Below are 14,371 nucleotides of genomic sequence, written 5' to 3'. Positions count from 1 at the left end.
AATTGTTGCCTGGGATATGGGAACAAGCAGTTTTGTTCTTATACAGTATTTGCTGCAGTCCCCAGCCCTGAAGAGACAGCAAAAAAATGTCAAAATTGACTCTTTTTTTTAATGGACATGTCATTTGAGCTTTGTTTTAGAAGTTTGGGAGAAAAAGGCTTACCTACAAAGATAGACCAAGATCTGATGCCCGGGGATCTCTTCAAGTGAAGGCGTTTGTTTGAATGACTTTCAACCTGCATATACATCTTTGGCAGTGGATAGGAAGTTACAGTGCCACAAAACACTCACAAAGCCTAAAAGAACAACAAAGCAGGAAACCAACTAGTATAGTATAGCCTTTATTGTCATTGTACAAAATAAATACAATGAAATTGGTTTTAGCCCACTTGTGCAATTCATGACAACAAATACAAACAACATAAATAGTATAAAGAATTAAATTATTGTTTTCAAGCAAACTGCAGTTTGGCAGGAACAGGGGCATGCATAAGCGCATCTAGGGATGTGCATAAGCACACCAGCATACCTAACGTCCCTGTCCTACTGTCCCCATTTATTTTTACCCACTTCTTGTGATCTTATTCATGTTTATTCTTATTCCTGTTATCTTGTACATGACAAACTAAATAAATAAAATAAATCCTTCCCCACAGTTGTCCACCTTTCCAGCATTTTCCACTATACGAACCAAAAGCATTTTGCCCCCCATATGAACAGCACCAAACCCCTCGTTTCCCACTCTCCAAACCGACAGCCAATGGATAAACTTCGTTATATTTATATATAGTGTTTTAACGGTGCAATTGTCAAACGGGAAGTAAGGACGATGGGCTTACTTCCTCCCTTCTCCCTTCCTTGCACCGCCAGCAATCCATTCTGCTTAGTACAATCCTAAGTAGGCGAAAGGGTCCAGCACCCTTCTCTCGTTCTCTCTACAGCCCTTCAGACGTTACTCTTCCGGACACGTGCTAGCCCCTTAGTTTAGTCCCGGGAGCTTCCCTTTCTTGGACCTCCCAACCCTTCAGAGAACTGCGCGGCGTCAAGTGTGCCTCCATCCCCCGGGAGACGCACCCCCGCCAACCTTACCTAAGTGACTGCCCGGCGCTTTCCCAAAGTCTTCCGTGCGACCAACGCGATGCCGAAGAATCATAGAACTAAGACAGGTCGCTATACTCACATGGGTTTGAAACGTACACGCGCCTCAAGTTCAATAGAAGCATGCAGTCTAGAGTAGCGCACAGCGCTCACTTCCTTTTCTGCTTATTTTTCCTCAAGACGAACCTCATAAATGGATGTTCTTAAGAAACGAAGGGATCCGAGAAAATGCGGGGAATACTTGAAACAAGCGTGAATCTTGCTGCCTAGTTTCCTACATGGCTTCGAGTCTTCCCTCGTTAAGCAAACGAGCGAAGAGCGCACGGTGGAGCGGTTTTTGTCAAGGCAGACTAATAATTTAAAAATTTGTATGTATGTTTTGTTTGGTTGTTGTTGAATAATATTCTTTGGGTTTTTCTTCTTCTTTGATTTATTGTGTGTGTACATTGTAAACGCCGAGTGTAGAATAGTATATATTAGGCAACTTTGTAAATCTTTAGTAGGATAAGTTCTTGGCGTATCTGCTATAAATTAGGGGGCATTTACAGCGCATTATTCTAAGTTAATGTAGCTTGGCTGATTTTCACTTTATGCAGTGCATTAAACATTTGGATAAACATTATCAAAATGTTTTCACCTGTCGGAGAATTTGGACTAATTTTTGTCAGCTGTCTTTCAGGCAAACAATTTTTGGAGAAGACATTTTATCATTAGCAGCAGACAAAAAGGACAAGAGAGAAATGCCACATTTTAAAAATGCAGTCAAGAATATTCTTTTATTACTGGAACAGACTTTATTTTAAAAAGATCATCTGTTGGCAAAAAAGAAAATAATTTAACTGCAAGGTGAAAGAATTCCATATTTATTTCTGAATTCGAGTGAAAAATTTGAGGCAATGCTTATATAGGAAGCCTATAAAGCCTTCTTTGAAATAACATTAAGTAAAATATTGAGTTATAAAAATAACTATTTCTTTAACAAATTAACATGCACACTATGACCATAGGTACCAAAGGTATCCAGCCTCAACATTCCCACTGATCTATACAATTCCATCCTTTTGTTCCATCCCTTTGTTCTATCCCTTTGTTCCTAGTTACATCACATATATGAAATGTTCAGTATGACAGATGTAAGCATTGGTACCTTTATTTGTTTGTTCATGTAGTTTATTTACTGCTTCAAACCAGATAGTTTTAAGACAGGGTACAAGTACTACTAATAAAATAGTACAATCATAATAATAAGGAATACAATACGGTAAACTATTTCATTTCAATGATGCACTATCAATACCCCAAAGCCTTCTAAGAAGTCAGGTCTTCTACAACATCATAAGAGTGGGCGTAATCTTTGATTCATGGAATAGAGTCAGGAGTGTCAAACTGGCAGCCCATGGTCTGGATGCATCACACCTAGGCCACACCAACCCCAGTTCCGCAGGGAGGGTGGGAAATGTGAAACATCAATTGACGGCAACATGATACAATGAGTTTGATACCCGTGGAATAGACAGTTCAAAAAAATGCCAATCATGAGAGAAAATCCCTCTCCTGACCACCTTTTGGTAGATGGGAATTTTTATCAGGTATCCTTTAAGCATTCATGTGGGGTCTATCTGTAAAAGGTTGTTTCTTAGATTCCCAGGGCCAAGCCATATAGTGCTTTATAGGTAGCAATCAGCATGTTATTGTGCTTGGAAACACAGTTGGCAGTGAAGCTCCAGAAACAGCTCCGTAAAAGGGTAGTAATATGACTTGATTAAGAGCCTCAGTGACGCAGTGGTTAGAGTGCAGTATTGGAGGTTACTTCTGCTGACTATCAGCTTCCTGCAATTTGGCAGTTCAAATCTCCCCTGGCTCAAGGTTGACTCAGCTTTCCATCCTTCCAAGATTGGTAAAATGAGGACCCAGATTGTTGGGGGCAATAGGTGACCCTGTAAACTGCTCAGAGAGGCCTAGAAAGCACTGTGAAGCAATATATAAGTCTAAGTGCTATTGCTATTGATCAGTGACCACATGGACACTGCATTGTGGTGCAACTGAAATTTCTTGATGGTCTTCAGAGGCTGTCTCACATGGAACAAATGACATTAATCTAGTCAATAAATGGCAATGCATGAGTGACTGGCCTCAACATGTCCTATTTGAGGCATGACTGCAACTGACATGCCAGCTAGAGCTGAAAAATGGCTTCCTAACTACAGCATCCACCTGCTCTTTTAATGGTAGCCATGAGTCAGGAGAATCTACAAATTTCAAGCTTCTCGCTAGGTGAGCATATACATGACAGCAAACATTTTTTAAAGTAAACTTCCTTAAAGCTGTGGTTTCTTTTTGGAATCGGCAAACAGTCATTAAATAGGGTCTCATTCAGTATCTTGCACACCTCAGTCCAACTGCTTAGCTGTTTGCCCAATGGAAATATAAACTATATTGTAACACATCATAACACAAATAGTGAAGAGTTCAAAGTACATGCAGGTGTTGATGGATCAAAAGTTACATTTAAAAGCTCATATATCCAAAATTCTCAAACAAATTAACTCCTAAAGGCAAAAATAAGGAATGTTCGCCTATCAATTCAATTTGTGGAATTTGAATTTGTTTTCAATATTTTTAATGGTTGTTATTACTTAGATTTATAGAGCTGCTAAACCAGAAATAATAAATAAAAATTCAGAGGTGCGAATATTGTAAAACATACATGAATCAATACAGAAATTCTAGCCTCGTGAGGAAATAAACAAAATTCCAATCACCCATTATTGACCTGACCTAATCCCAAATTGCGTCAGTCTCTAGTTTGCTGTTTCTCAACCTTGTCAATTTAAGATGAGTAGACTTCAATTCCCAGAATTCCCCAGCCTGCAATCTAGGAGGCTGGCTGGGGAATTCTAGGAATTGAAGTCCACCTATCTTAAATTTTTACAAAGTTGAAAAACACTAGTCTATTTAAAAAGCTAGGTTTTGAAAGCTTTTATAAGGATAATGGTATTCTAGAGGACAGGAAGAGCAACAGAGAAGGAATAGGTCCCACAATCTGAAAGAATATCAACATATTGACAATTTAGTTTATTGAAGACAGAAAAAAATTACAGAAGGTGGTCCTGAAAATAAACAGATCTTATACCCAACCGAAAATATACATCTTTTCAATTCTGTTGGGACCTCAGCAATTGGAAAATGTAGTAATATTTATATTTGCAAATTCACTATTGCAGCATATTGCAATTGTATAACTTATGGAGTTCCATTAAGCCAAATGTATGGAACATTCCAATGATTACCATTGGCAGGATGCCAATTTAACTCCAAACAAGTTTTTTTATAATGTTTGTTCCAGATAAACGCAGTCAAGGAAAAGGCAGGAAAATTGTAATCTTAACGATTGGTAAATCCCTCTTAGTCCAATCCCTTTTCCTGGACAAGATTTGGGTACCCATAACCTCCAACTTCCAAAGGACACAAAAAGCTGTGGAAATTGGATTGGACACAGGAAAAACACCCCTAAAAGGGGGTGGGGGGGAGACTAGAAATAATTGATAAGCCAGAAGGGAGAAATCAGACTGGAACATTTTTAGATGCCTCACGGGTTGGGGGAAATGTAATCTTGGGGAGAACCTGTATTTTTCCACCGCTACTTCTGGTTCTCCAAGTATATATATATAAAATCATCATCATCATCATTGCGGGACGATTTTCACCTTTCTGTCGCAAGGGGGCGCTGATCCTCGCTTGAGCCACGCCAGTGCCCGAGAGTACGTGACAGCTCTCAGGTCTACAATGAACGCCGGCGAGCGGCGGGGGAAGAGGGAAGACCAGCGAGACTATCCCAAAATCAGGAGGAAAAAGAAGAGCGGTTTACACCGCGTTTACTATCATTTCAGGACGCCCTCCGCCTCCTGACCCCGTTCCAACCCCTTCTCCGCTGGCCGTAGCCGGGGGGCTCCCCCTAGGCATGCCCTTTGTGACTTAAGGGGATTCACCGCAAGGTACCGTGCCCGCTTTTGTTTCTTTCCCTTTTGCTGCATGTGAGGCTGTCTCCACCCCCCGCCCCCGCCCGGCAAGGGCATCACCTCCTGCTCTTTGCGGGCGAGAAGTAGCGGCCGCCCGGCGGCACCCCCTCCCCAAAAGGAGATTCCCTCGTTGTGTGGCGTTTGTGGCAGCCGAGAGCGCGGAGGACGCCGCTCCTCCTGCCGCGCGTGTCGTGTGTGTGTGTGTGTGTGTGTGTGTGTGTGTCGTCTCCCAGATAAAATGCACCGCTTGGGTTGGCCCTGTTAACTGGAGAGAGAAAGGGACGGTGTTTTTTTTTTTAAAAAAAACAAAATGCTTCGGCAGTGAAGCCCTTTCACAGAGCAAAGCAGAAGAAGACAACTACTCTTGTTGGTGTTTGCTCTTAGGAGGAAGGCAGGCGGAGGGAACCAACCCATGCTTTTTAAGCCAGCGGAGCGAAACCTCACTGCACATTCTCGGTAAGGGAACTGGAGACACAATAGTCAGCGTGTCAGGTTGTGTAAGCTGAAGAGCGATGCCTGTGCACTGTCCCTGCTATTTACGCACCCCTGGCATTTGCCCTTGGAAGGGTGGGTTGATCAGAAGCTACCCGCTTCTGTGGAATCAGGTGTGCTTACCCAGCCTTTAGGTTTCAGTTCTGATAAAAGACTTCCTGGACCTTCATGCCAATAAGGTGACCAAGATAGCGGCCAGGGTTTGGTTTGTAGTACTTCTGAAGATCTGGTATTGGAAATGTGACTGAAAAGACTTCTAAAATCTTTAATAGATCCCACCTTGTAAAGTTGTCGGAGATGTTCTTCCTTGAAGGGATGCTCAGGGAATTCCGGTATTGGAACATTTTTGTTTTTCACTTCAGAAAATAACTTCGCCAACAATACACCAATGTACTCCAGTTATAAATCCGTTTATTCTGCTCATTAATAGATGCAAGCTATGCCTACATCCTCAGCTGGGCATTTGCTTCCATGCATCCCTGCTTGGTGAGTTCATAAGGATTGTACACACCGAGAGACAGGTTGCAAATGACTCTTCCTGGTAACTGAGTGGTGCTGTTTGGACTTCAGAACTTCAGTTCTGAAATGAAAGATCGGACATGTTTGGTGGAGCTGTGATTGAAGTAAGATAGTTGTGGCAGGATCTGCGGTCAGGTGTTGTTAGACTCTGGCTTCTCTCAGGGCCATCCAGAAAGCAAGTTTGTTGAGGATTGTGGTCCAGCAACATGAATGGTATGGACACAGGCTCCACATCCATAACATAAACAAAAATGTTGGGGCCCTAAGGGCATCAGGGATGATAAGTTATTCTGTGCACCTGTTGCGCAGCATTAGGGATATCTTGAAATACTTTTCTTCCATTAGTACCATGTTTCCCTGAAAATATGACAGGATCTTATTTTCTTTTGACCCCCCCCCCCAATAAGTGCTTGGCCTTATTTTGGGGGAGGTCTTATTATTTTTGAGGTGGTCACCTCATGCTGCTGTGTTGCAATATTTTCAGGGAGGGCTTATTTTGGGGGGACGTCTTTTTTTAGCACATGCACACAGAAGCCTGATTGGGCTTATTATCAGGGGAGGTCTTATTTTCAGGGAAACAGGGTAGCAGAATTGTCTCGATAGTCACAAAGTGCTGAGAAGAAACTGACAGTGTTGTGCTTTGGTCTCTTGGAGGAGAATCCCACTGCTGTGCCACATTCAAGAATGACTTGCGGGCATTTTCTATGTACAATACTGTTTTCATATCTGAAATTTGAAAGCCACCCATTCCCACTTCATATTTCATCTCATGGTTATTGATGATATATACTATTAAATAAAAGATGGGGAAAAGTTCTCCCTTTTTTGCCTTTGGCCCTCTCTTCTCTGGGCTTGAAAAATGCAACTGGCTGTAAAAACAACCATTCGCTTGGGTTCCCATAGCAAAGAAGCAAAATGTGCTTGTGTATACAGAGCAATAAAATTGTGTATCCTGGAGCTAATCATTGACAGGAAATAAAAAGTATTTTCGTTTGACAGATTTTCCACATCACGAGAGTTGAGAAGGCAATTGCTGTTTTTGTTAGTTCTGCAAAGTGAGAGGATTAAAAACTTCCACTTTTCAGCAGAAATGGGACTGGCAGCTGAGCAGTCAGGTGGTTCCCTCCTTCGAAGTTTCTTATTGGCTCTGGAAAGTCTCATTGAAAAGAAAGTGCAGAATAGGGCTGAAAAACTGGAATAATAATGAGGGAAATCTTCTACAGCTCTTCTGCTGTTTTTCATTATTCCAGACAGGTGGAAAGCAGGAACACTGGCTCGTTTTTCTGAGTACACCTGGCAGCAACTCAAGAGAGACCCAATTTTGCCAAAATAAAAAGTACCAAAGACAGACCTACCAATGAAGTGTGAAAATTGCACCAAAAAGGTGAGTCTTATTTTTATTATTTATATCGTGCTACAAGTCCCAATGCACAAGTACTGGGCAAAAAAACATGTGGTCAGGCACTTTCTCTGAGCCTTCTCAAGGTGGTTATGCTGGGGGGAAAAACAGGAGAGAGCACTGAGTATGTTGTTTTAAGCTCCTGAAAGAATGGTGCGATGTAAATCTAATACATTCTTACATAAACATACAATAAACTTATGTGTCTTTTGAAAACAAGCCCAATGGAACTTACTGAAATATATTTGCAAATAAACATGAAGCTTTCTGCTCTTGTGGTGATTGTTCCTCCAATCCAGAAAGAAATCAGTAGTGATAATTAAACGTCTGAACAGAATCCAGACTGAACAGAAAATACTTTATTTTAATCTCCAAAACCTGGTTTATTAATTGGAGAAAAGATATATAATTGATAGCTGAGATGAGAATAATTTTAAACCAACACTATTATGAAACATTTTACTTACCATTACTATGATGTTCAAAGTGGTAAAAAGGTATAAATGTGCAGTTATAGCATGAAATGATAACAAATATATTGCATTTCAACTCTGTTCACCTGTCTTCCCTACACTGTACCTTTCAAGAATTTTAGACTTCCAATTTACATAGTTTTTGGCAGGTGCGGTCATACTGGCTGGAAATTATAGAAAGATTTGGGAGATACCAGCTTAGAGGAAGTTGCTGTATATTTATAGTTTCTGCATAAATAAGAAATAAATGGCATCAATGCTTTAGCTGTTTAACCTGAGAATTTCCATGAATTTCATGAGTTAACTTCTTCACTTTTATAATGTTCAGTATTGTAATTCACCAGGACAGTACATGATCCTTTTTGATGTTAGGACCATGTAGTTAATAGTTAATACTATTTGGAGAAATTTGGAGACTTTTTTCTTATTGGGAGGGGAGGAGTTGAGAGGACAAGCTCAATTCTATGCATATTGTATGCTCACCTTTCTTTTTGTAGTTCTAACTCCTTGTAGCTTATCACAAATGCTGTTCCTTCACAGTCTCACCGTTTGTGTGAATGGGGTCTTATCATTTTGTCCAGGTTGTTAAGAAAATCCCTTCTTTCCCCCTGTCTTTCTTAAACCTCTTTTTGCCTTATGTGAGTGGGACATGTTATTAGAAATAGTTAATGTGTACTATGTTTTATTTATCAGGATGAAAGTGGAAAAGTTACATTAATCAACAGACCAAATTTGAAATGTGGTTTCTGTATCATTAAAAATACCATAGAAAACAACTAGCACACAAGGTGTTTTCATTGCTTCCCTTAAAAACAATTAATGCTGCATCAAATATAGATCTTTGAGTTCAGTTATTATTATAAATCCATAATATTAATATAATAATATATTAAAACACAGAAGGATGATACATTCCAGTTACTCTGAGATGTTTTTAACAAGAATTATATGTACAACATTAATTGAACTTGAACCAAGAGCAACAGGAATATTTTTGGAAGTATAAAAAGTATAAGTGCTTCATTTCTTTTCTTTTTTAGACTTCTGTTGTAGTCAGTATTGTTATTTGCTCTGAATTTAATTTGACTAGGGTAAGGAATTATTCAGAAAAATATTCTAGGGGAGTAGTAATTAAAACAAAATACTGATAATCTAACCTGATTCCAGAAGGTACATGTTTTTATTCTATTTCTTACAGAAAAAGAATGTTGCCAAAGTCCATTGACTTCAACTACTTTAGGTGTCTTAGTGTATGGTGGATATATTATACATGCATTTTTGTAGAGGTTTCAGAACAAATACATTTGTGTTCCCTTCCCTTGAAAACTTTTCAGTTATACTGGTCCTTTTTTGTTTTTTGTAATGAGTTATTTAATCATTTAGGTTTCTGAACATAGTTTACACTTCAGGAATAATCATTTTTGACGTTTATGTCCAGCTGTAATATCCACTTTTTAAATTTTTCCTTTGTGACAGTCCTGAGAGCTAGCTAGTGACTTGGCAAAGGCAGAAACTAAGGAGTTTCATGTTTGAAATTAGCAAGTTGTCCACCTCCCAAAGACCTTAGGAGACTTTTGCTATAGTGGCTGCTAACTGGTAATCTTGTATATTGGAGTTACTAGATCTAGACCTCAGTTTTCATATTTACTGCCATTGGAGACCGAAAAATACTTAGTCTAATTTCCCATCATCTGGATTTTCTCCTTTTATTTTTCCCCCTTCTGTTACCCCCCTCTGATATGGCAGCAATTTCCTTTATTTTATTCCAGTGGATTGCTCTGAAGCTAAGTACAGTCAAGTTAGTACTTAGTTAGTACTTAGATGAGAGACTTCTATTAAATTCCAGACCTGTAGAAAACATTCCAGAAGAAGGCAGCAATAAACCATGATGTTGCCAGGAAAAGTGCAAGGTTGCATCTGCGTACGTACCAGAATTTGAGTTCAAATTGATGGCATCATTGCTTAAGTGCACCTTGCCTTATCAGTAGTAGTATATAAATTATTAGCCAGATATATTGTTTGGTTACATTTGGCTAGATATAACAGTTCCCATTGGGTGATCCCGTGGACATTTTTTTTCATCCTCTTTTATTCTACCTCAGGTGGCTTTGATCAGTGATTGTAGTGTTTCTGAACAAGTTATGTTTTGTGCTATGTTTCAGGAATGTAGTAAAAAACAGAAGAACGATGATCCACAAAATGCAACCGTTGATGTTCTCAATTCAAATGATGAAAACAATGAGGTAAATTCCTTTTAGATGGATCTCTGAATTGCATTGCTTCCCAGACAGTTTAAATTAATCCTGACTAGGCATTTCTGAAGGTGACTGAACTGAAGATAACCCTTTTCCTCCATTAATTTCAGCATTTAGTTGCAACATATTCTTGTGGTTTGCAGCCAGCATGCTTTTCTTGTTCAGATTTCTGAATGCCAGGGTATTAAAAAATATATAATTTTGAAGTATTCCCATCACGCTACAATCCTCATTTTCCTAATCTTACATTTCACTCTAATGGCCCGCTAAAGATTAATGAAATTATTCTGCATTTAAAGGAAGCTCTTTGGAAAAAAGCATACCAGGAATGGGTTGCTGCCAGCATTACTGCTGGTTCAGTGTGCACACAATTTTGCACTTGCTCGTTTCACTCACGCACCAGACATACACTCTGCACACATGCACAGTTGCCCATAAATAGGTCTGCGGATGCGCAGAACATTTGAAAATGGGGAAAAAACAAGCTGCACCGAGTGGGGAATTGGTTCGGAGGCATGGCAGCCCTGGGTCGCTGCTGGTTCCAGTGACCCAGGTCGGCCAAACAGGGCCAAACCGGTAGGAACCCACCTCTGAAGCATATCCAGAATCCAGTAGCAATATTTAATGCAGTACAAATAACCTTTCTTAATTACTTCACATAATTCTCAATGTAAATGAATCTTTAAAGTCACAGGAATTAGTCTCAGCTCACTGTTAAGAATCTAAATATCATTCACAGAACTATTTGCTGTTGTGGAGAAATATGTGACCAGGTGAGCTGTGTAAATATTTTCTTGCTGCCTTTGCTCACTTGCCTCTCGCAGTGGCCCAAATTTATGCCAACTACAGTTTTTGCTTTCCTTTGCTCTGGCATGTGGCCTTGATCTTCTCCCTAGCCTACTGTGAGATAATGTTAAATCCTCCTTTGCTGTATCAGGGTTAAAGTGGTCTTTTCCAAGGTCAGCTTCAACATGTGTAACTTGGCAGTTTTGGAAGGAAGTCGGGTGATTGGCAGTGGCTGGAAACAAAAGCCACAGAGACAAGACAGGGATTGGTAACAGAGATAGCCAATTGCATACCAGTGGAGTATGAATTGATTGAATTGAACTGAACTGAACTGAAGAGGTGAAAGCAGGATGAAATCTTTCCACTTTGCTTTTCACTCAACCAGCCACTTTCCCCCCCCAAAAGCTGGGGGGAACCTAAATTTGATTAAAGTGGAGGGAGTAAAATTGGAGAACCTACAGTTTTAATTAAGGGCTGTGCCTGCCTCCTCATAATCCAAGTGTTACAAGACAGAACACTTACCCATTGTGTGGTACTTAATCGTTTATTACTTCTTATTTCAAGAATAACTGCACTACTTTTTTATTTCATTGTTACATTTTCTTAATGGGTTTTTAAAAAATTTATTCATTTCTAGAAAAGTGAATTCCATAAGTTGGCTAATGCAAAAATATTCCTTAGTGACTGCCTAGCTTGTGACAGTTGCATTACAGCCGAGGAAGCAGTCAAAGTTTACCAGCAGAATCCAAATGAGTTCTTCCGTGTACTGAACCTTAATAAGGTAAAGGGGATGGTGTTTCTATGCTTATACATGCCCAGGACATTTTCTGCCCTAACATGTCACTCTAAAACATTGTGGTACATCCAACTTCTTGTTTCCTTTACTTTGCCTTCCCTGTTTGCTACTTTTAGATTTTATCCTCTGAGATCTTTTCTTAAAAGCTGTTCTCAATTCTTCAGTACTTCTTTCCATACTCATATTATAGCCAAACATCTGTTACTTGTTCCTTACATTAAAAATTCTTCAAACCCATTGCCTCTAATTAGTGACTTCTTATACTAAAAAAAACCCAATGTTGCCGATGACAATCATCCTTTCCCTAGGCATACGATTTGGATGTCCATCCAGTTTACCACTAAATCTGACATCAAATTTTGAATAATTCTAAAGTCTATCTTTTTATTTCAGTGCCAAAATCCTGCTTCTCTTATTTCCTTCTGAGTTATTGGACAGACGAACAATTGATCTCATTTGAAATCTTTTCCTCTCTTTCTACTGCACACCATTTTGCTTTCCTTTTTAGCCTTTACCCTGCATCCTTTTTTCTTCCTGCATGCAATGTAGAGGGCGTTACACAATCATATCCTTTCATTTGTGTACTCTGCCCTACCTTCTTCCATTCAGCACACCCATGCTCACATGCTTCTATTAATCTACCTTCTACTCCCTCTTTCCTTTTCTAATCCCAAAAATTCCTTTCCTCCCCTACATTGGATATAATTTTTCTTTGGCTCTACCTCTATTCAGAAAGCTCATTTGATTAACCTTGTTAAATTAGTGTTTATTTAAGATTGGGGGAAGGAACAAAAACTATTCTTACTTTACTTTTTGATTCCCCACCCTCACCCCATTTTCTTCTGCTTTCTTTGCTATGGTTTTCTGTCTTTAAATGTGAATTTGTAAGCAAGCTTTTAATTGTAAATGAATCTTCTGAATGTTTTATGATACACACCTTCCATTGCTGGGATTTTTATTTGTTTTCTATTATTATTTTTGTTGTATTATATGTCATATTGTCCTGATTTGGCTATTTATTATTATGGGGATGTTTTGTTTTTATCTCATTCTAACTCAGAGGTTAATTTGCTTTAGTAAGAATTGGTACCAGATGTAATATGCCAAATTAATTTCTGTATGAAGCAACATGCTTGATGTAAGAAAGCCATCTCTTATGTAAGCTAGTCTCTAAATGTTTGCACTTAACACACCCATGTGTTTTATTTTGCTTTCCAGAAGTGTGATACCTCAAAACATAAAGTATTGGCAGTGTCTATATGTCCTCAGTCTTTGCCTTATTTTGCTGCTAAATTCAATCTCTCAGTAACAGAAGCGGCTAGGAGGCTTTGTGGCTTCCTCAAAAGTCTTGGTAAGTTTTTCTTCTAGATGAAAAAAGAAAAGAAAGCTGAAGACAGCATTAAAAACGGTTGTTGTTTCTTTAAAAAAAACATTGTTGCTTCCTTAGACATTTTTTATAGCATGTGTGTCAGAGTACAGGCAAGAATTGCAAAATGGTTGAGATAAGTGAGCTGTTTATGGATATGACCACAAGTGTTATAAATGGGGATATAATTAGGCAGTTAAGGCAGTAGAGACAAGGCAAGAGCACATTCAAATCTTTTCATTATGTTTTTGTTCACAATCAAGGCACCTAAAAGTTTGCACAGAACAAAAATGTCTAGTATAGAGTTTTAAATCTTTCCAAGAATTGCACATCCCCTGGAGATACTCAACTGCCATGGAGAGGATTAAAGGGAAAGACCAGGACTGCATCTGCTTTCTGTCTTTATCCAAAGTTCTAGGCATTTGAGATGACACTTGGGAAGAGGTCTGCACGCTTCCACTTTGATTGTATGGTCCTTGCCCACTGCTTTTGCTAGACTGGGGTTGGGCGTGGTCAGTTTGACACCCCTGCTCTATTCAGGATGGAAGGGACATCATTTGAATGCCAGAACAAAAGTGATCACGATGTCATACACAGGCATTCTTTTACATAAATCAAAAGTCTCCTCAGCTTTAAAAAATATTTAGTATACTGCTTGAAGGAAAAGAGGCAAAAGCTATTGTTGATTCAGCTATAAGTTGGTATCCTAGAAAGTTGTGGCACAGGAAAAGAGGAATTTGTTATGAAACTGAAGATGTGTTGAAAGTTTCAGCATCCAAAAATGGGCATCAGCTTCCCTACAACACGATTTCCATTTTCTTCAGTATTTAAACTGAGAAGAGCAACAAGCACATCTCCATTTAAAAGGCTCTTAGGAGAATATTGGAAACTTTTGCTCAAGAGCTGCTGTCAGGCAAAACATAATATTAGGCACGAAAGGCATAATATATGGTGTATATTTTGTCCTAGGGCAGCTTGGAAATGTTTCCCGCAGTTTGTCCTTCAGAGCACAGCATCTCTTGCTTTAGAAAAAAATGCTTTTATTTATCCACAATAGTTGCCCATGCCCTTTACTTTTGAAAGCTGATCTTGTGACTATGTATATTATCTTTCAGACTGCTTCTTGAATGGGTGGATGGAGAGGTTCCATTTAAGTCTTCTCCATGTG

General features: G+C 39.2%; 2 protein-coding genes across 5 annotated transcripts in view; one reads left to right on the top strand and one right to left on the bottom strand.

The window, feature by feature from the left end:
• Positions 1–6,074, bottom strand: part of CYBC1 (cytochrome b-245 chaperone 1) — a 12,909-nt gene extending 6,835 nt beyond the window's left edge. Inside the window, exons 1-2 of one of the 3 annotated variants that reach the window (XM_087709845.1) lie at positions 5,889–6,074; positions 164–296 (exon numbers count right to left, since the gene is read on the bottom strand). In XM_087709845.1, coding sequence (XP_087565971.1) covers positions 164–248 — 85 coding nt within the window. In that variant the 5' untranslated portion in view covers positions 249–296; positions 5,889–6,074. Of the gene's footprint in view, positions 1–163; positions 297–839; positions 929–1,089; positions 1,209–5,888 lie in introns of those variants that run through there. The other 2 variants (XM_014057275.2, XM_014057276.2) reach the window with 2 other exon arrangements.
• NARF (nuclear prelamin A recognition factor) overlaps positions 4,852–14,371 on the top strand; it is a 24,710-nt gene continuing 15,190 nt past the window's right edge. The window contains exons 1-6 of one of the 2 annotated variants that reach the window (XM_087709844.1): positions 4,852–5,093; positions 5,502–5,573; positions 7,379–7,512; positions 10,163–10,243; positions 11,679–11,822; positions 13,056–13,188. In XM_087709844.1, the coding sequence (XP_087565970.1) occupies positions 7,486–7,512; positions 10,163–10,243; positions 11,679–11,822; positions 13,056–13,188 (385 nt within the window). In that variant the 5' untranslated portion in view covers positions 4,852–5,093; positions 5,502–5,573; positions 7,379–7,485. The remainder of the gene's footprint in view (positions 5,094–5,501; positions 5,574–7,378; positions 7,513–10,162; positions 10,244–11,678; positions 11,823–13,055; positions 13,189–14,371) is intronic. The other variant, XM_087709843.1, reaches the window with a different exon arrangement.

Source organism: Thamnophis sirtalis, unplaced genomic scaffold (assembly GCF_051295495.1).
Source record: "Thamnophis sirtalis isolate CommonGarterSnake01/CBP01778 unplaced genomic scaffold, rThaSir2_p1.2 scaffold_3, whole genome shotgun sequence".
In the NCBI taxonomy this organism is placed as follows: domain Eukaryota; kingdom Metazoa; phylum Chordata; class Lepidosauria; order Squamata; family Natricidae; genus Thamnophis; species Thamnophis sirtalis.
This window is presented reverse-complemented; position numbering and strand designations above follow the sequence as displayed.